The sequence below is a fragment of the Dermatophagoides pteronyssinus genome, unplaced genomic scaffold (genome assembly GCF_027571235.1).
Source record: "Dermatophagoides pteronyssinus isolate colony J.1.1.1.1 unplaced genomic scaffold, Derpt_VIB-CSIC_2022.12 sq0015, whole genome shotgun sequence".
Classification (NCBI taxonomy): Eukaryota; Metazoa; Arthropoda; class Arachnida; order Sarcoptiformes; family Pyroglyphidae; genus Dermatophagoides; species Dermatophagoides pteronyssinus.
The window spans coordinates 313,182-335,950 of record NW_027461539.1 but is presented as its reverse complement, the minus strand read 5'-3'; the positions used below and the strand labels follow the sequence as shown (position 1 = coordinate 335,950).

The following is a 22,769-nucleotide window of genomic DNA, read 5'->3' as shown; positions in this document are numbered from 1 at the left end:
TTAAAAATACCCAAAAATCTTTGATGTTAATAAGCATCAATATCAGATCAAATATGAGAAAAATTACTTACCGAAAAAATTGAACAATAACAGCTAATGATTTTAAATGAGTATTCTGATATCGATAAATCATGATGGTTTCAATACATCAATTTTTATTGTTTGATTCAATTTGTATGCCAAAAAAAATTTTTGGCACTGCATTGTGGTATAAATGAGAAAACAAACGAAAATACTGTCGAATCAAATTTCCTATTTCGATTCAACAAAAAAAAATCGATTTCAAGAAAAACGTACTAAACATTTATCGAATGTTATTTGTCAATGTTCGTCATTATCGTAATGAATTAAACATTCATTTACAAAAAATATTACTTATTACTTCCTTAAGATATTCCAAATTTTGTAGCAAAACCATTATGGAAACTTACAATGTACAGAAAAAAAAACAAGGTATTGATAATATAAGTCATTTATTTTTTGAAATAATTAGAATTTTTATTCATTTAATTAGCTTATGATACAGTGTCAACAAAATAATTATTATTAATAGAAATGTAAATAAGTTTTAATAGCGATGAATACATTATCGACCAAATTTCGAATTCATTCTCATTCATTTACTATTTCAACTACTGAAATAGAATGGAAGACTAGATACATTTTCTTCGGATGTAAAATAATTCATTGGTTGTACGATAAAAAAATCCAATAATGAACAGAAAAAGAATATAAAATCGAAAAATTGTGATTCAGTTTGATTCTTGATTACCGTTGATGATGGTGATAAATGAACATCATTATTATTGGAATTTGTTTCCAATGATTCAGTATTCGAATTTCGTTGCTGATTGATGGTTGTTGGTGGCGGTGGTGATAATGTCGATATTAATGAATCCGATTCGATATTACTTATTGTCGATGTTGATGATTGTTGATGTATATTTGTTTCTTCAATGATTTCTTCAGGTTTAATAAATTCATAAATATCTGGCATTGTTTCCAGATCATCTAGATTAAGCATTGTTATTTTCAATAAAATGATTTTTTGAAAAAAAATCAATATATGATTTTGACAAGTGGAAAAAAAACACTATAGTGAAAAGAATTCAATGAAATGAAAATCGAGGAAATGATAATCGACAAACTGCGTGAATGATGATGATGATCGGACATCGAAAAATATTTAGACACAGGAAGAATGTTAAAAAGTGAGAGTTTCTCTTTTTTTTCTTCTTTACACTTTCAATACAATTGCAATTTCCGAAAATATCTTCCTAAGAAGAGAGACTTGTTCCGATTTTTCTTTTCTTTTTTTCAAATGTTGCGTTATTTTTTTTTTTGATCAATCAAACAGCACAATAGGACTGGTTTCTATATTTAAATGAATGATAATGATCATTTGATGTATTATAATGTCCAAGATTCAATTGTGATAATCATAGGACTGTGTAATATTATGGATAAAATTTATTCATTTCATCAATGATGACAAAGCATCTATTTATGGGTCGGTTTGTTTGAATTGGTTTATAAATCAATTGAAGAAAGCTCAGTACACAATAACAAAAAAAAACTCGGTTATAACATTTATTGTTGTTATAATTTGTTCCGTATAATCTAACTTGTTTAAATGTTAAAAAAAAATACAGGAACTAAATGATCAGATTGGAGAAACGGCACCCAGATATGAACAACAACAACAACAAAAATATGAACTAGTTTTGCAACAATTATAATTCAGGTCAACAGGTTATATAACCTTAAACACATCCACACACATTGTAAAACTAAAATTATGAACCGGCAACAAACGTATGAAATTCAAATCTCAAACAAATGACTATGTGTTCATTTGAAATTTGAATGCAAAGAAAAAAGCATGTTTTTTCTCTCTCTTTCCATGGAAATAAATTTTAAAGATTTAATCGTTTTTACTCTCTTTGAATTTCATTCATGTGGATACTCAAGTTTTTCTCTTCATTTTCGAATACTTGTTTGAAAACATGTTTTAAAGATTGTTGATTATTTCATGTGTTTATTTCATTTTATTTCCAAATTTTTTCAATTTTGTGGAAATTTTTTTCTTATGACCATCTTTTAAATTATCAATTTTGTTTTCTCTTGAATATTCTGTTGTCAGTTGCTGTAAATCAATCAATTGCAATGAAATATGATAAGTGTGTAGAGAAATAGCAAAAAAATTTTCCAAATGCAATCAAATTTCTTCTTTTTATTATACTGGCCATAGTCTTGTGGTTGTATAATATTGATAACTAGCAACAATAGTAACATAATTGAATTTTAATTTAATTATGAAAAAAAAATCAAATTTCCAAACAATAATAATAATTGGTAATCAATCACCGACAACAATTGACAATGAATTAGGATTTATTGAAATCAAATCAAATAATTTTAGTTGACATTTTGAATGACAAAATATGCCAAAAATACTTGACAAATTATGGACCAATGTGAGCAAAGCTATAAATGGTGCCAATCAAAACAATCAAACCAATCGTACTAAAACGTTTACATTGTCCGACAAAGTCATATTATTTAAAGAAAATTTCGAAGTTATCGATATCAATGATTTATCCAAGTTTGAAAAGTCACGAAAACAACTAAAACAAGAAAAAAATTTATCATTGTATTCTAATTTGGTTACATTGGAAACAAAAAATAGTAATGAGGATTCAGAGAAAAGTGAAAAAGATTCAGTCTATTATGAGATAGTTTATAGTCGTGGAGGTTCATATTCATTTATTGTCTATCATACAACTTCTATAATAATTGGCGAACAATATTTTGAATATTTTTGTCGATCATTGAACAGACTAAGTAAATCAATTTCTATGACAAAATCTACAGCATTTGAACAGTTACAATTAATAATGGAATCATTAAAAATTAATTGTCAATGGTCAAGTACTCATATAGCTGCTCGTCTTGGACTTGAAACACATTTCAAAGAATCACGTGATATAGTGTCTATTGAAATTAATCTACAAATGGATGATGATAGAATGACACCATTACATTTGGCCATCAATCATCGTTGGCCATTAATTGTGCAGAATATTCTTGATTTGTTACCAGATCTTAATTTGAGAGATAGCAAACAGTACTCTTTTTTACATTCAGCCGCTTTATCGACACATGAAATTTTTACCAAGATTCTCTATCAACCGAACATGTTTAACCGCATTTTATGGAAAAATTATCAAGGGTCTACGGCTTTGCATTTAGCTTGTTTCTCCCAAAATTATAACGTGGTATTTGAATTTTTGAAATTCGGTCTAACCACTCGTATGTTAACATTACCACCACCAAAACAAAAGGTGAAATCGATGGAATATTCTCAGCAAACAACATCTTCCAAAAAGAGAGTTGGATCCAGAAAAAAGAAAATGAAATCACCACAGACACCGCATATTGTTCAATTTACTGAACAAGATTTATTGGATATTGATATACAGGATATTGTAATGGCTGGAAGTCCATTACATTGGGCAAAACATCGAAGATTGTTAGAAAAATTGATTGCTTATAAAATCAGACTCAATACACCTAATATGAATGAAGATACACCATTACATTTAATGGTTAAACGTAATCGTCTTCGATGTGTACTCACATTACTTTGCTCTGGTGCTCGTGTAAATGTTCAGAATAAATTTGGCAACACACCATTACATCATGCGGTCAAAATTGATGAGATAACATTGACCCAGACATTGGTCGTATTTGATGCTGATATTGATATTCTTAACAAAGCTAAAGAATCGGCAAGACATTTAGCGGCCAAAGAGTCACCATTTTCAGCACAAATATTATTTGTTCTATCATCATTGGGTGCTAAGAGATGTTCGGGTGATCAAAAAAATTGTAACGCTGGATGTCGAGAGGGTGGAGATTTTGATGGTAAATGGAGTCCGGCATTGATTGAATTGACAAAACAATATGAAAGTATATTTAGAAATATTAAAAATCAAAAACATTTCAATGAAGAAATGAAAAAAGATACAAACGAAAAAATATCCAATGAAAATGTCAATCTTTTAGCTTTAGATGGGGGAGGAATAAAAGGATTGATCACAGTACAATTAATGATTGAATTACAAAAATATCTAAAACGACCTATTATTGATTATTTTCATTGGATTACTGGAACTAGTACTGGATCTTTTCTAGTTATATTTTTAGTTACTGGAACACCGTTATCACATATACGTAATATTTATATGCAATTTAAAGACAAAGTATTTATCGGTGAGCGACCTTATGATGCGGAACCATTGGAAAAATTACTCAAAGGAATTATCGGTTCCGAAGTCAGGATGGAAGATTTACTTACGAATTATCATAGAATGGTTATAATACCAGCAGGATTAATTGATCGAAAACCCATGAAATTACATTTGTTTCGAAGTTATGAATCTCATAATGAGATTTTAAAATTACCAGATTTTGATAAAGGTTTCATTCGGCTACCAAGTCGTGAACAATTAGTTTGGCAAGCTTGTAGAGCATCCGGATCGGCACCAACATACTTTAAAACATTTGGACCATACATTGATGGTGGACTAATTTCATGTAATCCTACATTAGATGCTATGACTGAAATTGAATTTCGTAATATAGCTTTGAGAGAAGTGGGTCGTGAATCGGAATGTCATAAGCTTCGATTTGTATTGTCATTTGGAACTGGTCAACAACAAATCGAAGAATCGAAAGCAATCGATATTGGTGCCTTTTCATTGCGATTGACTGAGTTAAACAATCAGATAAGATACATGTATCAGATGGCTTCATTACTTTTAAATGAAATCTGTAACACGGATAATCACATTGTAAACAGGTAAATAGTTTGATCATATTAGATTTTATATTTTACAAACTTTCAATCGAATTTTCTTAATATTTTATTTTATTTAGAGCCGAAGCTTTTTGTTCAGCCACAAATATTCTTTATTTTCGTATCAATCCAGTGTTCGATAAATTAATCGAATTAGACGAAACATTAGATTTCAAAATTATCAATGCTCTTTGGGAAACAAAACGTTTTATGTACTTGAAACGAGATGAACTTTGTCGTATAGCCGATTATTTGAATAAATTTACATGTTTTACCGAATCATCATCGATTTCATCATCACATACATCATTAACAGAAAAAATACCAGAAATAGCCAAAATACCAGAAATCGCCAAAACAAATGAAAATAAAATTAATGATCAACAACAGTCAACAAATAATTCGATCAACTTAACGAAAACAACAACCGAAACAGAAACACTTGAAACGAAAGAAAACCCTGATAAAAAATAAAATCTAAAATTTGTCAATGTTAAATAATTAAATCAAATCATATTTATTTATTTATTTTTTTTTTTTTTGATTATATATTCACATTATCTTGAATATGATTTAAATTTTATCTCGATGAGTTTTTAATGATTTTGATAAATATGCAAAATAAGAAAATAAATAAATAAATGAAAAATTTTTTTGGCCGCATATAAACAAACATTTGTAATCACAACAATTTTACAAACAACAACAATGCAACAATGATGATAAGATGAACAAAATCTAAACTGAATGCAATTTCATGGATCCTATCCATGATATGATATGAGCAAAAAAATATTTATGTTGATTTTTTCATTTCTTAATTCAACATGACGAATATATTGAATTTTTGAAATTTGGAAAAAAAAATTATTTATTGATAGATAATTTATTACTTTTTTTTTGATTATACATGTGATATGTTTAGAATTTGGTATTCATTTGGTAAGTTTTGTGAAAAGAATGGCATTTTATCCAAGATTCTAATGTATATTCTAACCCTATCTTAGTTATTTTATTTGTACATTATCAAACAAGTATTCAGCAATTAAATTCGACAGAATTTTTTGCAAAAAATTGTGCCCAATTATGGCAACAATATGGTCTACGTGATTCGGGAAATTATACACTTATTTTAGATGATTCAACTGAATCATTCAACATCGGTATTCAAGTTGAATGTGATTTGTCATCAGCATTGGATGATGATTCACAAATCGATGGTGTTTATCTTGATGAAAGTGAAAAGGTTTTTGAAGTGAAAACCATAATTCATCATGATTCAGAAGAGCCACGATTAGTTCAAGGATATGAATCTCCGGGATCTTTTGAACGTAATATCATATACAACTATGGCCACTTTCGGCGACAATCATCATCATCATCATCATCATCGAAAAATGACCATCAATTGTTTATGCGACAGATCGAAATGATTATCAATTCATCATTCAGTTGTCAACAGTACATACGTTGGGATTGTAAAGGTTCAGTGTTTAGTTTTTGGTTTCAACATTATCATAGTTGGTGGTTAGATCGTAATGGTCGAACACGTACTTATTGGGGTGGTGCTGAACCTGATTCCAATAGTTGTGGCTGTTTTCCTTATTGCCATCCTACAGTGAAAAATTCAACATGTAATTGTGATGCAAACATGAAAACAGATTGGCTTGAAGATTCAGGGTTATTATTGAGCAAAGAACGTTTACCTGTAACACAACTTAGATTCGGTGACACTGGAGAATCATATGAAGTTGGACGTTATACATTAGGACCATTAATTTGTCGATCCTATGGACATCGAAATGCTTCATTAGGTCATTTTAAAGCTCCGGTAACAATAACATCACCAGGTTATCCTAATCGTTATCCACCTGCTTTTCGACGTTATGAATGGATCATTACTGTTGATAATGGCCAATGGATTGAAATGGTTTTTCCCGAATACGATATAATTCATCATGGTGCTTATGTGAGCGTACCTGGATGTCGTTATGCAACCGAAGTTGATATTTTTCATAAACAAAAAACCAACAGCAATAAAAGCACTATAACATTTACTTACTCTGGACATGAATGGTATTTGGTACATTCTATTCGACGAGAAAAATCATCACCACCTTATTATGTCACTGATGGATCGGAAACATTATTTAAATTAAGATTTATTACCTGTAATCAACAACGTTCATTAATAAATGATCATAAAGGATTTAAAGTCGAATTTCGTCTTTCCAAATGTCCAACCTGTAATATTGGACCAAATTTTTCTACAAATTGTTTTGTCGAACCTGATCACTGTCTTTATATCTATTCACAAGGCTATCCATTTCCACATTATTTATATGGGAAAAAAATCGATCACGAAAAACGTATTCATCAATGGCAGATAGCCACTAATGTTAATTATACATTGCAAATTGAATTCAATGATTTTGATGTTATTTCAACACCTGGTCAACATTATTGCGATAATGATTTGGTGACAATATATGGTGAAAAATATACCAAAAACAAAACTGATTATTGTAATATTAATCGTTTTAATATTGGAAAATTACATTCAAAATCTAATTATATGGAAATAATTTTGCAAACATCACTGAGAAAAGTCGGTAATAGTAGAGGTATTCATGCAACAGTTCGTTCCATACATCAACAACGTTTAATAAAAAGAAATTCAGTAAAAAATGCAGCCGAAGGTCGACCCACTGATCAAAGTTCCACACGTTCTCCTCGAGAATCATCTCTAGCCGTGGACAATAATTTTGAACAACGAGAAGCGGCCAAATGTTCGTCAACAAATTATGAACGTGAACCTTGGTGGCGAGTCAATCTACAAAAACGACATCGAATTCATGGTGTAAAAATCTATAGTTATCTGGGAAAACATGAAACTCCGTTAATGCAGCCAAACATCATGCTTGAACATCATACAGACATTTCACCACAATGTGATCGTGAATGGCCAGTTGGTAATTATGCTTTGCCAATGCCGGCTTCTGGTTGTCCAGCATCCGGCAAAATTGGCGGATCAAAATGGTTGACTGGCAAACGCTTTCATGCAGTTCAATATGATAAACCATATGATGATAAAATTCGTTATTGGTCCGAAAATATAATGCTTAAAGGCGGCGCCACATCAACTGGAATCGAACAACATTTTTGTGTTCATGCCGATGATAAAAGAAAAACGACAGAGAATTCAAATGAAACATGTACATGGCAGCCTGGAAAATATTGTATTTTACAATATGGTCATTCTTGTCCAGATGGTTTTCAAATCGGATCTATCACTTGGTTTGATAAAAGCTTAAATAAAAGTAATTCAGATTTGCTTAATTTTATTGAAGGAACAATGCCAAAAGGTGATTATACAACACACAATACAACATTGTATTTCTGTTGTCGTGAAGATGGTGATCCGACAAAGCCAATAAATCTTCCGAAAACAAGACCATTCTATTTGTTTCAATATGGACGAATTTGTCAAGAAGTTGCCGATATGAGCGAAATGGAACATTTTTTCCATTATGAAGAAGAAGTCGTTCTTTACGGTGCTTTACCTGATCTAGTTTTTGCTTCAGGACAGAAACTGAAATTCCAAGATCCACATCCACGTATTGAAGTTACATTGTTTGATCGGGGTCTTACCTTGCATTATTGTTACTATGATATTGCCGATAAATTGAAAGGATTTCAAGTGCTAGTTGATACAACACCAGATACATTCGGTTATGGACGATGGTATGATGGCGATAGTGGTCTCACTAGACCAGTAAACAAACCATTTCTTTCGGCAGTCGAATGCGCTTCATACGGTACAACAGAAGAAGAATTTGCCGATATTACATTGAATTGTACGCAACCGATTGAAGGACAATATGTCATCATATTCATGAAAGATAGACAAGATGCTTTACAACTTTGCGAAGTGGTCGTATTCGGCGAAGAATCTTGTGGTCGACCATTAGGTATGGCTACAGAAGAAATACTTGATTCGGCCATAACGGCATCGACTTTTGATTCAAGCAAAGGTCTTGTATATCATCCATACAATGTTCGTTTGAATAGTTTCGCAGCTTGGTGTACTACCAATACCGATTCTGATAAACATATACAAATCGATTTACGGCTACAAAATTCAAACATTGTTTTCGATTCAAAATTACCGATGAGTGATGAATCCAATTGGAATCAGGTGAACTATGTAACCATTGTTGGGGTGGCAATGCAAGGAATGCCACATGGATTTAAAAGCTATTTTGTTACACATTTTCAACTATTATTTTCAAATGATTCATTACTTTGGACATATGAAGAAGAACCGATTGGTAGGCAAAAAATATACAAATGTGTTCAATGTGAAGCTCAACATGTTGATCCTAATGAAGTTGTTATGTATAATCTGCTTAAACCGGTCGTAGCTCGATTCATACGAATCAAAATCATAGCATTTCGTGGCGGACCTTGTATGCGACTCGAATTGATTGGATGTCGCGGTGATAAGAAAAATTTCTGCTCAAGAACATTGACTGCTTTAACACCTGGTGTTATTTCATCGCCCAATTATCCATTCTATTATGCTCAATATAAGTCTTGCGTTTGGCACATTAAGCCAAACACACCGGATCGTCATATTGAACTGGATTTTATTGTTCTAGATTTAGCACCGGCAGAGAAAAGTGGCGGTAAATGTCATGATGGTTTATACATAAATCATTCGCCACAGAAATCGCTTATTACCATTGAAGCTCCATCGACAGTTGTTTCAGGTATTCATCGTACAGCACATTCTTTTCTTCAACGAAATTTTCCTAAAAAAATTATCTCCAATGGTGCCGTAACATTAACATTGAATACCTGTTTTCGTTTTTCAATGACTCGGTTTCAAGGATTTCTAGTACGATTTCGTGAAACGGATTGTCCAGGATGTGGAATTGGTGATCCACGCTGTTCTCGTTTGCATAATTGCACTTCACTTTGTGGTCGAATACTTTCGATCAATTATCCTTTGAATTATCTTAATAACCATCGATGTCGATGGTTGATTCGAGCACCGGCAGGTCATTATTTCAATATAACTATTGAAGATTTTGATGTTGCAGGATCTCAGGAAAATCCGACAAAATCGTCTGCAAATCGACCACTTAAACATTGTCTATTTGACCATCTTTCATTTATTGATCCATCAACTGGAATGGTTCTGGGAAGATATTGTAATACAAACAAGCCATCAAAATTTATATTTTCCAATTGGAACGAATTGTTGATCGAATTTAGTTCAGATTCATCTGGTAATGGTCGTGGATTCAAATTGAAATATAAAGCCGAACGATATCATTTACTTCCGGAAGCTATACCTTTGTTGTTAACACCGATATATTCTTGTCCAAATGGTTGGCTTTATTTTCGAGGTTATTGCTTTGCAGCATTTGTAGAAGAAGAATCACTTCAATGGTATGAAGCTGAAGAGAAATGTGCACAAAAAGCTAAAGGACGTGATGGACATTTAGTATCGATTACTGATTCTCTCGAAATGAATGTCGTTCATTATTGGATTATAGAACAATGGAAACTAAAACCACATCAAAGTATTTATATCGGATTAATTGATACAAATCGTGAAGGTTTCTATAATTGGTCTGATGGTAATCCTATGAGCTATACCGATTGGTACAGGAATAGTTTCTGGCCACTAGATTCATCTGAAACAACATTCTTTTCTCAACAACAACAACAACAGAATCACCAACAGAAAAACTGGTCCAATACAAATGAATATAATTCACATTCAAAATCGACGATGATCAGTTGGAATGGTGATTTGAATAATTTTTTCAATCAATATTCTCAACCAGACGGCGGAGCTTTTGAAGATTGTACTGTAATTAATTTTCATTCTATTCATTCAACATTGAATTGGCATGATGTACCGTGTTCTTTAGGCAAAAAAGTTATGCCAACCGTAAAGATAGTCAATAATAATGCAACAACAATTGCTTCAACAATTAATCTTATGAACAATAGCAGTCAAACCAATTCCACCATCATCCGTAATCGTAATATGATTCTTAATCATAATGATGGTTTAATTCGAAGTTATATTTGTAAAATGGATTCGAATTCATCCATACATCAACATAGTCCACGTAGAGCATTATTTACTCGAAGAATCAGTGAAGATAAAAAAAAGAAAATTAGATCAAAAGTCGATACAAACCGATATTTTGTTTGTAACAATTATGAAGTAATATCTAATCTATTTCGATGTGATGGTACTGCTAATTGTCGTGATGGTAGCGATGAAACTGAAGGCTGTTCAATTAGTGATGAATGTTTGGAATCACAATTTCAATGTGCTAATAGTCATTGTATTGCTATTGGAAAGGTAAGCATTGTCTTGTTGCAACTTTTTTTCCGTTTTAAAAGTATTTTTTTCAATTTGCCTAGTATTGTGATTTTGTGGACGATTGTGGTGATGGATCCGATGAAATATTCTGCATTCGACGTCATTGTAAAAAAAATTCCGAATTCAAATGTAACAATGATCAATGTATACCGAATTATAAAAGATGTAATTTGATTCATGATTGTCGCGATCAAAGTGATGAAGATAATTGTAGTGGAAAATGCAATCTAAACACTACATTTCAATGTTACTATGGTAATTGTATTCCGGTATATGCTTTATGTGATCGTCATCGTGATTGTCCTGGAAAATTCTTTGAAGATGAACACGAAACTGTATGTTCAATGTTGAACCAAAGTGACCAACATCAAAGTCCTTTCGTATTTGATACTCCTTCATCATCATCATCCAATAATTATCATGAAAAACCATATCGATGGCGACGTGGTTCCAGTTTAACTAATCATCTGAAAAAACGGTACCGTCGAAATAAAACATCATCATTTTGTGATCAAAAAATAGACACTCGCCAAGAAACTTGTCAAGATTTGCTTAAATACCAAGGTATGATGCAAGATGGCTATTATGAACTGAAACCAATTGCTGGAAATAAATTGACATTAAGAGTTTATTGCCGTTTCTTGAATTCTACACATGCTACGACTATTATTAATCATGACACGGAAGATAGGTTGTATGTACGGTCGTCATTTGATGCTCCAGGTTCGTACGTACGAACCATCACATATGAAGGCAGTTTTGATCTTATTGTTGCCGTAATTGATGCTTCAGCTTCTTGTCGTCAATTTTTAAGCTACGAATGTTCAGGATCAAGATTTAATTTCAATTCACCAAAACCAAATTCTTGGTGGATTTCTAGACTTGGTCGTAAAGAATATTCGTGGGGAACTGATCGTACGAATTCTTGTGCTTGTTATCCCAATTGTATCTCAAATTTTCGTTGCAATTGTGATGCTGGATTGATGTTTAACTGGACAAGAGATTATGGCTATATTGAAGATCGAACTCGTCTTCCTATTCGTCAGGTGGCTTTCGGCGAAGTTTATCATATTGGTCAGCTAGGATATGTACAAGTTGGACCAGTAGAATGTATGGGCGAAAGCATTGAATGGAAATCACATTCAAAGAAAATTAATTCCGGTTGTCAGGTTGAATCGTCAAACCTTTTTGAATGTAACTCTGGACAGATTATTGAATCTAAACATATATGCATCTATGAATATGATCAACTACAATATCAAATAGGTTGTCGTGATGTATCTCATTTACGAAATTGTTCATCATTTCAATGTCCACCAGATTATGTAAAATGTCCGGATTCTTATTGTATACCGTATCGTTATATTTGCAATGGAAAATGGGATTGTGTAGGAGGATCGGATGAAATTGGCTGCGCTAGATACACCTGTCCTGGTCATTACAAATGTGCCAATGAAAGTTCCTGCGTTTGGCTTCATCAGCTTTGCGATGGCTTCCGTCATTGTCCACTTGGTGATGATGAATGGTTTTGCGATCTTAATTGTCCTCGTAATTGCATTTGCAATGGTCATTATGTTGATTGTCGATATTCAAACATAACGACCGAAATACTGGCCAATATTTCGAAAGAAACCCGTAAATTAGATCTAAGTGGTAATAATTTAGGACCAGATATGTCATTCATCGATTTTTCACGCTACATTTATCTTGGTGAATTGATTTTGCAAAGTAATCAATTGGAAATAATTCGTTCTCGTAAATTTATACAGCTAACTAATCTGTATAAATTAGATCTACGATTCAATCGAATTCGAGTGATTGAAGCGGCTGCTTTTGCTGGATTGCAACAAATTACTACACTGATGTTGGATCACAATCATGAACTACAAGAAATACATTCTGGTGCTTTTGTAGGGCTAGTTTCATTACGACGATTAAACATTTCGAATACAAAAATGAAAACTATTGTCAAGAATTCTTTTCTTCAGATGAGTTCATTACAGCATTTAACACTGGTTGACAATCAAATCGATACGATCGAAAAAGGTGCTTTTAATGATCTAATTTCCTTAATGTCACTAGATATTCGTGGCAATCCAGTTACGAATTTTTCTAAAGACATGTTTGTTATGTTAAAATCATTACGAAGTTTAGCAAGCGATAGTTTCAAATTTTGTTGTATGGTATCTGGTATTGTGCCGTTTAGTCGATGTTATCCACCACAAGATGAAATATCCGATTGTGAAGATTTATTATCGAAAACTGTTCAACGATTGATTTTATGGATATTAGGCTTCAGTGCATTGATCGGTAATCTTTTTGTCATTATTTGGCGTTTTAAAACATTAAACAAAACCAATCGTGTCAGTTCAACACTAATTTTGTCGCTTGGATTTGCGGATTTTCTTATGGGAACTTATCTAATCCTGATTGCTTCTGTTGATGAATATTATCGGTAAAATTATCATTGATATGTAAATTTTAAAAAGTTATTTATTTTTTTTTGTCTTTGAATAGTGGTCGATATATTGAAAATTCAGATTATTGGAAAAATTCTATATGGTGTAAATTGGCCGGTTTTCTGTCAACTTTATCATTACAAACATCTGTAGTGACACTAGTATTGATTGCTATCGATCGTCTTATTTCCATTTCGTTTACATTTTCAAATTATCGTTTTACCGTCAAATTAACATATAAATTATTGGCATTCACATGGATTACTATGTTTATCTTATCATTTGTACCATTATTACCAATCAATTATTTTCAAGGACAATTCTATTCAAGATCGGGTGTATGTCTTGCATTCCATATTACCATAACTAAATGGCCTGGTTGGGAATATTCGGTTGCCGTATTTTTAGTGTTCAATTTGATTGCCTTTCTATTTATTGTTTGTTGTTACCTTTATATGTATAAAACGATTGCTATTACGGTTAAAAAACGTCGACAAATGATTCAAACAACAAAACAAATTCGTGAAAGCAAAGTATGTATATTGTTATTATTTATTATTCATTTTTAATTTAATGGATGGCGAAATGAAACTTTCAGATAGGATTACAAATGGCATTGATCGTGAGCACAAATTTTCTTTGTTGGTTTCCGGTGATTATGATGGGATTTTTAGCGTTAGGTGGCATACACATTCCAGGCGCTGCTTATTCTTGGATAGCGGTATTAGTGTTACCGCTTAATTCGGCTACGAATCCTGCAATTTATACATTGTTACAGTTGATACCAAACTTTCGATCACAAACACAACAAAAACGAATCGATCATCGTTTGGCATCGATGAGATCGATTCGTATGAATGAGTCGAATGGGGGAAGTATTCGTAGAGCAGCTAATCAAACAAACGGACAACAAGATTCGAGTTTTATATTATCACACGTATCATCCCCTTTACAAATGATACAACAACCAAGTCGACCTCCGGTAAAATTATTGATGCAAGCACCTCCTGGATATCAAAATCTAAACGAATTTCTTCGTACCAAAGAACCATTAACAGCCAAAGATTTATACGAAATTTGCTTTTCATTGAGTATGATTTTGAAAGATTTCCATCAAATGGGTTATGCATTGGGCACGATAAACTGCGAGAATATTTTTGTTACCAGTCAACCTATTCTCTATATCACTAACTATAGCAAAAACGATCATGAAATCGACAGCGAAACAATAACAAAAAGAGATGATGAATATCGTCTACAAACTTATATACCACCATTCAATTCATATCAAGTACCACGTGCTGCAATTAGTGATACTACGTCTGACAACAATTGCGTATCGGCAGACGAACCAGACGATTTTGCCATGGACATGGAAGAATTCGGAAAGGTGATCAAAAGAATGTTACAAGTATATCATTCGCGAACATTAAGGTCACCGAACAGTTCATTTCAAAGCATATCATCATTAACGCCAAAAAATACAGATCATAAAGATTAATTTATATTTATAATTTTTTTTATTTATAAATCTTATCATAAAATTTTATTAAATAATAATTAACAATGAATTATCAAAACTTTTTACTGATTCAAAGTATATTCATCTTTCGAACTGTAAAGTAAATAAAAATTGGAATTAAAAAATTGAACAAAAACAGTAAAATATCAATTCAACATACCCTATGGAAAACATAAGATAGAAAAGCATCGTAACCAATAGATACAGTAGCAACATACAAATATCGATATGCAGGTGGTACGAAAGCAAAATTTAACCATTGTATCGGAATGAACACTAACCATTCGGCCGTACAAATCAAACCGAAATTGCTTCGTATCCGCTGAAAGGTTATTTCCAATTTTTGCTCATTAATTTGGCCAAATAAAAGAAATACGGATGATACAAGTAAAGGACCCATAGCTGATTCGGCCATCAGTTTTTTGCCAATAGAACTTTTAATTTGAGATGGAAATTTACGATCTAAATACGAATACCACCAATGTCCAAAAAGGCTGAAATATATTCCTGCAATCATCATGTTTTCTGGAAATTAATTCAAATACATTCTATTAATAAAAAAAATTAAATGTAAATACAAAATAATACTTGTTCTAGTACGATTCCATTCAAACGGTTGATCATCTTCATTTGCATTTTTCTGTTTCGAATGATTAGACCAATGATGTTCCAGATTTTGTTGCAAAACATCACCGATCGAAATCGAAATAACACCGGTAACTGTGTTTGTAAATAATAGATAAGGCCTTGAATATAATCTATTTATCAGACGTTTGACAAAAAGATGAGCCATTTAAAAAATGGCTGAATAAATAATGTTAAAGTCGATTATGGATAATTATTAATTATTGAACCATCCTGATATTTTTGGTAGTCGAAGAATAAAGGTTGACTAAGATTAAACAAATTCGTTGTGATTTTTTTCTGTGATATCCATTCATTCGGATTTGTTTATTTTTACATGTAACTATTTATAGTTTCAACAATTGTTCACGGTTACGCCATCTAGAATCTTGTTTTTTTTTCTCTCGTTGAACCTAATAAAATTGAATTTTATATAATAAAATTAAATTTTATATAATAAAATTATTTTTTTAACAATTTGGAATAAAATGGCTATAAATTTTCAAGTTCTGCTATATATTTTAATCATTCATCTTAATCATGTCCGATGGTAGCCACATAAAACGATCTTTAAGTTTAAAACAATTTAGTCATGAGTCAAGAGTTAGAGAAGGTTCGAAAACAAATGCCAGAAGATCAATGAAAAACGAAGTTCGTTACAACAATCTATCTCGACAAATACGAGCCAATCTAAAACAAACAAATTCACCGATCAAACAATCCACCGATAGCCGAGATGATGGAAGACATTCTTCTCAAATGACGAAATATGTATCAATATCAAATGAATCGTTTCAATCAGCAAAAACTGTCAACACTCCTAAAATTATTTTCGAAATAGATCCGAAAACACAAGCAGTACTTGATCGTAAAAATTATAGATTGTTAGAAAAACTAAGTCAGGGCTCATTTGGTGAAGTGTACAAAGGTGAATTCAAAATTGATCATCGTTTAGTGGCAATAAAAATTTTGGAAATAAGTAAGATGTCGATGAAATTTCGAGAACGATATGTTGCACGAGAATTAAAAGCATTGATTGATTGTCGTCATCCTAATGTAGTACAAATTTATGATATAATCCGTTCAAATAATCGCTTATTCATTTTTATGGAATATTGTAGTAATGGAACACTCACTATGTTTTTAAAAAGATTCGGTTCTTGTCCCGAAACATTAGCACGTATATGGTTTCGACAATTAGTCGATGCTATTCTTTATATTCACTACGATTTAAAAATAGCTCATAGGGATATTAAATTCGATAACATTTTGCTTGATGACAAGTTCAATTGTAAATTGACTGATTTTGGTTTTGCTAAAGAATTGGTATTGGATGAAAACAGTAAGCAAATAGAGTTAACGGCCACTATATGCGGTACCGAACCATTTATGTGTCCACAATTGATTCAACGAAAACCATATAATCCAATGAAATCGGATATCTGGGCAATGGGGGTATTATTATTTGGTCTTCTCAACGGAAAATTACCTTTCACTTGGACAGATTCAAGTTTAATGATTAAAGAACAAACTAGATATCCTAATTTTATTCGATCGGCATCAAAAAATAACATTTCTGAAGAAGCCAATGATTTGATTATAAAAATTCTTGATCCAGATGAAAAAACACGAATTACGATACGTGAAATTGCCGAACATTCGTGGCTAAAAACAAAACCATGTGGTGAATTTCGATCGCCCGGTGTATTGATCAGCACGATGTATCCAGTTGTATAGAGAGTTTAATAAAACCTTCTTGAAATTATTTCTTCAATAATAATAATAAAAAATATATAATCATGTATCAATCATTAGTGTAGTGACAACATCATCATCACTCTGATGATTCTGCACATCATAAGATTTTCTAATTTAAAATTGTGTCGATAATAAATTTAAAAAAAAAATTGACAATCAATTTTTACATTGGTTTGATTATTTAATTTAAAAAAAACGCATTTTGTAATTTTTTTTCAAATCTTTTAGCCAATTATAAATGGAAATTGAATTAAAAATTTTGCTATGTTAAAAATATTGGAAAATAAAAAATATTTATGTTTTCTGTACAATTTCAATTCATATTATGCCGTAGTTGGTGAGCTCATCAATAATTTTTCCCTTTCGCTTTCGCTTTCATCATCCGTATAATTCCTTTTACTGCAGCAACAAATATATGACCATAAAATTTTAAATATTCCGTTTTGATCATCGACTGATCTAATAATGGCCAACATAATAACAGAAAAAATGACCAAAATAGAACCAAGGATTGATGTCCAATGGACGATAACATCTAAAATGACTGTATCCCATATGAATGCTAATACGATAGTCATTGTACGTGATACAGAAACAATACCGGCCGATTCATATTTAAATGCTAATGTCATGAACAATTGATCACCAATACCACATAAACCTATGGCCAACAACCAAAGCCAGCTTCGTAGATCTTGTGGCAAAATAAATTCAGCAATAAATGGTAATGTAGAAAATGCGGAAATAATTGTAACAGTTGAAAACCAAAGAACAACAATATGTACGGGTGTTTGTTTCAATTTTCGTAACATGATCATAGAGAAAGCAGTGGATATAGCTGCAACTATGGCCAAAAGGATACCTTGATAGTTGACTTTTTCCAAAATGCTAGGATCAAAAAATTGTAAGATAAATTTTGGTTTGGATACAAATACAACGCCAATCAATGCAACAAAACCAATTAATATATGGCAACATGTCATTGGTTCACCCAATATAAAATAAGCAAGAACAAAAACCAGAACAGGAGCTGAAAATTGAATAGTCGATGCATCAGCTAACGGAATTAGACGATAAGACATATAAATGGTGATTGCTGCTATAGCACCAAAAATGGCTCGAAGTGATAGATCTAAACGATGTCCAGGTAGACCAAATATTGGTAATCGAAAATATAAAGTTGTCGATAAATAAAATATAAGTTGAAAAACAGATCTAATATATGTTTCTGATTAGCTGATATTATTAAACTGATATGATAGAAAAAAAAATACCTGATACCAAGGATTTCCAATGCATGATATTCAGTAAGAATTTTAACGATCAATGATGCCAATGAATAACAAACGACCGATAACATTGACATAATTAAACCGAACAAAGGAATCTTTCGATTCAATTTATCAGTTAATGGTTCATCATCATCATCATCATCATCAATTATTGTTTGACCAATTGGTCGATAATTCATTTTATTATTTGAACTAATCGAAGCCATAAGTTCGTCTGAATGATGATGACTTTGAATGAATTGTGGTATGTTGAAAGAATTCTGACGATTATAAGTCTTAAAAATTTTCGTCGGTTGAGATTGATCCATCATATAAAGATTGATCGATTACTTGGAAATAAAATTGCTAAGAAATTTTTCGAGATGAACACATCAAAAACATCGATGAATGAATGATCCGAATCTAATATATCTAAAGTCTCTTTAAGTTTTTTCCGATAAAAAAAATTTCACCATGAACATTTTTAGCAGTGAATGATAAAATGATAAGTTAACGAAAAAAAAATCGAACCATTTTATCATCAAATGAATGACATTATTTTATCGAGAGTAATCGAAACAAAAGTAACAACTTGTCGTATTTGTTAACAAAATTTGTCTTGAATAAACGTAATTCCTTTTATATGCGAAAATCCCTTAACCAATAAATTACCAACAAAAAATAAAGAACAATTAATCACAACTGCATAAGCATTGTATTCATTATAATTCGAATTCGAATTTTATTTAAACTTTGAATGGTTAAAATCAAAAGTGTTATCATCAACAACAAAAAAAACAAAATCATCATCAATCAATGATGGCTTTTAATGATAAATATTTTTATTTCAATATAATTGAATTGTTGTCGTATCAATCATCATGAACAATGTTCTCAAGCAAAGCAATTTTAATATACCAGATGGTACATTTGACTGATAATCAAATTAATCAATCATTAAACAATCAGTTGTTGTACAAAAAAAAATTAATCTTTAAACTCTGGTTTGTTGTCATTGCCAACAGACTTACATTAAATGGATTGAATGCAAGACAAAAAAAAATGTAAACGTTTTTTTCTGGTCACGGTTTAGAACTTTGGTTTAATTTGCTTTCATTTTTATCATTATTTTTTTAAAGGCACAATTGTTGAATGTCAAATGATATAAAAATGTCGCCATCTTGAGTTTGAATTTATTTGTTTTCAAAGACTTTTAAACTTTAATTTCACATATTATATGAATGGTGATGTGAGATTGCAACATCACAAACGAACAGAATGCAATTTTTTTTCATGGGTAGTAGTATAAGTTATAGATAATTTCCAGGATGTGTATACAACAAAAAGTAGTAGTATAAATAAATGATAGCCAGACAAAATCTAATGTTGTTGTTGTTGTTCATTTTTTTACAACGAACATCGCAACGACGGCCATTTCTATGCAACTCAATCATTTCAAAGGCTCACATTGATTTTTTATTTTATTTGTGCTCGCCAGCCTCGCCTCAAATTATTATTATTATTTTTTTTTGAGTCGTATAACTTTTCATTATTCTTTTGATTACAATAAAATTATAAAAAAAAATTTGTCCAATTATCTTTAAAATTTTGAAATATAATTCTATATTAACAAACGAGAAGGTATTTTTGAAAAAAGATAATTGATTTCACCTTATCAAATACATTTATCTTTTTTTTTATCTATTCAGGTTTTTTTTTGTTTCGTAAATCGATTGTATTTTTTTTTCGTTATCAATCGATAATTTTTTTTCTCGTTTCCCTTACATCTTCTGCTCTGTGATATCATTCTAAAAAAAATTCCGTTGAAGAGACAAAATAAAGATGGCTTGCGTTACTCTCAAACGTCCCTTGGAATGGGTTGATCCATCTATGTCACCCGAATCGGGTTCCTCTTCACCAACTCATATGATAATTTCAAATTCACCTCCACATCATGGTTTACGTTCGCCAAAACGATTATGTTTACAATCGTTAAGTCAATCATCATCGACCTCAGCGAATATATCATCGCCATATTCAAACACATTGAATACATTTATGTCTCATCAAACATGCCATTTTTCATCTCCGTTTGCAAATAACTTTTCAAATACAAATACCAATCAATCATCAAATTCTGGTAACAATTTAAAACAGCTAAAATCTTCTGATCTTGCCGACCAAATTCGTGAGGAAGTGTTTCGTTTACGATTGGTTCGGCGAAAAATGGCTAAAGTATCTGCAATAGGAAACAAATTGCAAGAATCATCATTGTCAGGATCTTCTTCACCACAACAACAAGATACAAAGACCATTAGCAACAATGTCGCAACCGATAAACAGCAACACTTACCGTCATCATCAGCAAGCACATCTACTTCGGCTACTCAACATGCAGCATATAGCTTATACGCCAGTTTAATCGATGCTGCCAATCATCATGATGTAGAAATTGCTAAATATAAAGATGAAAATTTGTCTTCCACTACTTTCAACAGCGACAATAATCATGATGATGATGAAAATGAAAGCAGAAAAAAATCGTCCAGTTCTTCCAAATCGTTGGCTAACATCAATAACAACGAACCATTATTCACATTCAATCATGTTGTTTTGATTGTCGAAAGAATTTTACGAGAAAAAGAAGAATCGATACGCCGTGAATATGATGCCATATTATCACAACGTTTAGCTGAACAATATGATCAATTTGTGAAATTTTCTTACGATCAAATCCAACGACGTTTTGATTCACAATCGTTGCCCAGCTATTTATCGTAGAATTTTCCTTTTATTTTAATTTTTTTTTCTGAAATGTACATTCACATACCAATCTTTATACCTACCTATAGTAAACAATACATACAAAGAAATTTTATTATTGGCAAATGAATACTTCCAGAATTCTCTCTGTTCACTTACACACAATACATACAGCTAAATTACATCAACAAATAAATTTTTGTTTCATTGCTATATCGAATTTTCAAACTATTGTCGATATCAAAAGTGTGAACCGTAATAAGATTGTAATCACATCATCATCATATATAAAAAATACACCTACATCCGCAAACATTCTTTTTGTGCTTAGTATACATTGATTATTCACATTGTTTTTTTTCGTTTCTAACACATTCATATATCCATATACGCACTAATCGTTGTTTTACCCTTTTCACATATTGGGAATTTTTTTTTCTTTTTTTTAGTTAATAGGCTTAGAAATGAAATTAATGATCAAGATGTATCATTATGCCGGTACGATTTGGATTATTTTTTGAGGGATAATGATTTCATTTGAAAATAACCATTGATTTTGGTTAATTTTTTTAATTGATCAAATTATCAGTTGAACGCGATCATATCGATCTCTTTTTACCTGTTTTTTTTTCATCAATATTTTCACATTATAACTTGTAGGCTATTTTTCTTTTTTTTCTAATTTTTTTTTGTAATTCAATTAGTTTAGCTTTAAGCGAATTTTCGACAGGATTCAAAACAAAACAATTGAATTTGGCAACAAATAGATTTAACAACAATCGAATTCTATTTTGGATGGGAAACAAAACTTATGTCACCACTATTTTTTTTTCATATTTTTTAATTTTCAATTAACTGTATACATTTCTTTGTTCATTTACTAAATAAAAATATTCTGAATCTAAATAAAATCATTTTCATTTTAAACTATTGTGTAAAAAGAATAAAATTATCATGTTTTTTTACGACGTATATGAATGAAATGTTGTTCGATCTGAGCGTGCGTGTGTCCAGAATTGCAATTTCCGTTATTCAATTCTGTTGCGTCATCGTATTTCGAATGTTTGAAAAGTTTACGTTCTAAAATGAATGTTACCGAAGT

General features: G+C 31.3%; 7 protein-coding genes across 7 annotated transcripts; 4 read left to right on the top strand and 3 right to left on the bottom strand.

The window, feature by feature from the left end:
- Nucleotides 1–497: 497 nt before the first annotated feature.
- On the bottom strand, nt 498–1,374 carry LOC142645596 (uncharacterized). Its single transcript, XM_075822178.1, has one exon. It carries the CDS (start codon nt 1,022–1,024, stop codon nt 629–631), a length of 396 nt encoding a protein of 131 aa, XP_075678293.1. The 5' UTR covers nt 1,025–1,374; the 3' UTR covers nt 498–628.
- Nucleotides 1,375–2,337: 963 nt separating this feature from the next.
- LOC113791580 (85/88 kDa calcium-independent phospholipase A2-like) lies at nt 2,338–5,385 on the top strand. Its single transcript, XM_027341373.2, has 2 exons — nt 2,338–4,864; nt 4,942–5,385. The coding sequence occupies exons 1-2, from the start codon at nt 2,445–2,447 to the stop codon at nt 5,333–5,335; spliced, it is 2,814 nt and encodes a 937-aa protein (XP_027197174.2). The 5' UTR covers nt 2,338–2,444; the 3' UTR covers nt 5,336–5,385.
- A 314-nt stretch (nt 5,386–5,699) lies between these two features.
- Nucleotides 5,700–15,309, top strand: LOC113791669 (uncharacterized). The gene is made up of 5 exons (XM_027341467.2): nt 5,700–5,803; nt 5,869–11,249; nt 11,312–13,725; nt 13,788–14,262; nt 14,328–15,309. Exons 1-5 carry the CDS (start codon nt 5,779–5,781, stop codon nt 15,228–15,230), a joined length of 9,198 nt encoding a protein of 3,065 aa, XP_027197268.2. The 5' UTR covers nt 5,700–5,778; the 3' UTR covers nt 15,231–15,309.
- Nucleotides 15,231–20,070, bottom strand: LOC113791549 (mpv17-like protein 2). The gene is made up of 4 exons (XM_075822159.1): nt 19,936–20,070; nt 15,840–16,288; nt 15,412–15,776; nt 15,231–15,344 (listed from the first exon to the last, which is right to left on the bottom strand). The coding sequence occupies exons 2-4, from the start codon at nt 16,042–16,044 to the stop codon at nt 15,333–15,335; spliced, it is 582 nt and encodes a 193-aa protein (XP_075678274.1). The 5' UTR covers nt 16,045–16,288; nt 19,936–20,070; the 3' UTR covers nt 15,231–15,332.
- LOC113791684 (testis-specific serine/threonine-protein kinase 3-like) lies at nt 16,382–17,683 on the top strand. The gene has a single exon (XM_027341489.2). It carries the CDS (start codon nt 16,416–16,418, stop codon nt 17,610–17,612), a length of 1,197 nt encoding a protein of 398 aa, XP_027197290.1. The 5' UTR covers nt 16,382–16,415; the 3' UTR covers nt 17,613–17,683.
- LOC113791683 (solute carrier family 35 member G1-like) lies at nt 17,794–19,535 on the bottom strand. Its single transcript, XM_027341488.2, has 2 exons — nt 18,908–19,535; nt 17,794–18,848 (listed from the first exon to the last, which is right to left on the bottom strand). The coding sequence occupies exons 1-2, from the start codon at nt 19,234–19,236 to the stop codon at nt 17,957–17,959; spliced, it is 1,221 nt and encodes a 406-aa protein (XP_027197289.2). The 5' UTR covers nt 19,237–19,535; the 3' UTR covers nt 17,794–17,956.
- A 280-nt stretch (nt 20,071–20,350) lies between the features above and the next one.
- Nucleotides 20,351–22,594, top strand: LOC113791690 (uncharacterized). Its single transcript, XM_027341495.2, has 2 exons — nt 20,351–20,545; nt 20,614–22,594. The coding sequence occupies exon 2, from the start codon at nt 20,747–20,749 to the stop codon at nt 21,683–21,685; it is 939 nt and encodes a 312-aa protein (XP_027197296.1). The 5' UTR covers nt 20,351–20,545; nt 20,614–20,746; the 3' UTR covers nt 21,686–22,594.
- Nucleotides 22,595–22,769: the final 175 nt, after the last annotated feature.

Coding starts and splice junctions, on each gene's coding strand:
- LOC142645596 (XM_075822178.1), bottom strand. CDS start 1,024: ATGCTTAATCTAGATGATCTGGAAACAATGCCAGATATTTATGAATTT.
- LOC113791580 (XM_027341373.2), top strand. CDS start 2,445: ATGCCAAAAATACTTGACAAATTATGGACCAATGTGAGCAAAGCTATA. Junction 4,865..4,941: donor GATAATCACATTGTAAACAG/GTAAATAGTTTG, acceptor TATTTTATTTAG/AGCCGAAGCTTTTTGTTCAG.
- LOC113791669 (XM_027341467.2), top strand. CDS start 5,779: ATGTTTAGAATTTGGTATTCATTTG. Junction 11,250..11,311: donor ATTGTATTGCTATTGGAAAG/GTAAGCATTGTC, acceptor CAATTTGCCTAG/TATTGTGATTTTGTGGACGA. Junction 13,726..13,787: donor TCTGTTGATGAATATTATCG/GTAAAATTATCA, acceptor GTCTTTGAATAG/TGGTCGATATATTGAAAATT.
- LOC113791549 (XM_075822159.1), bottom strand. CDS start 16,044: ATGGCTCATCTTTTTGTCAAACGTCTGATAAATAGATTATATTCAAGG. Junction 15,777..15,839: donor ATGGAATCGTACTAGAACAA/GTATTATTTTGT, acceptor ATTAATTTCCAG/AAAACATGATGATTGCAGGA.
- LOC113791684 (XM_027341489.2), top strand. CDS start 16,416: ATGTCCGATGGTAGCCACATAAAACGATCTTTAAGTTTAAAACAATTT.
- LOC113791683 (XM_027341488.2), bottom strand. CDS start 19,236: ATGATGGATCAATCTCAACCGACGAAAATTTTTAAGACTTATAATCGT. Junction 18,849..18,907: donor TTGGAAATCCTTGGTATCAG/GTATTTTTTTTT, acceptor AACATATATTAG/ATCTGTTTTTCAACTTATAT.
- LOC113791690 (XM_027341495.2), top strand. CDS start 20,747: ATGGCTTGCGTTACTCTCAAACGTCCCTTGGAATGGGTTGATCCATCT.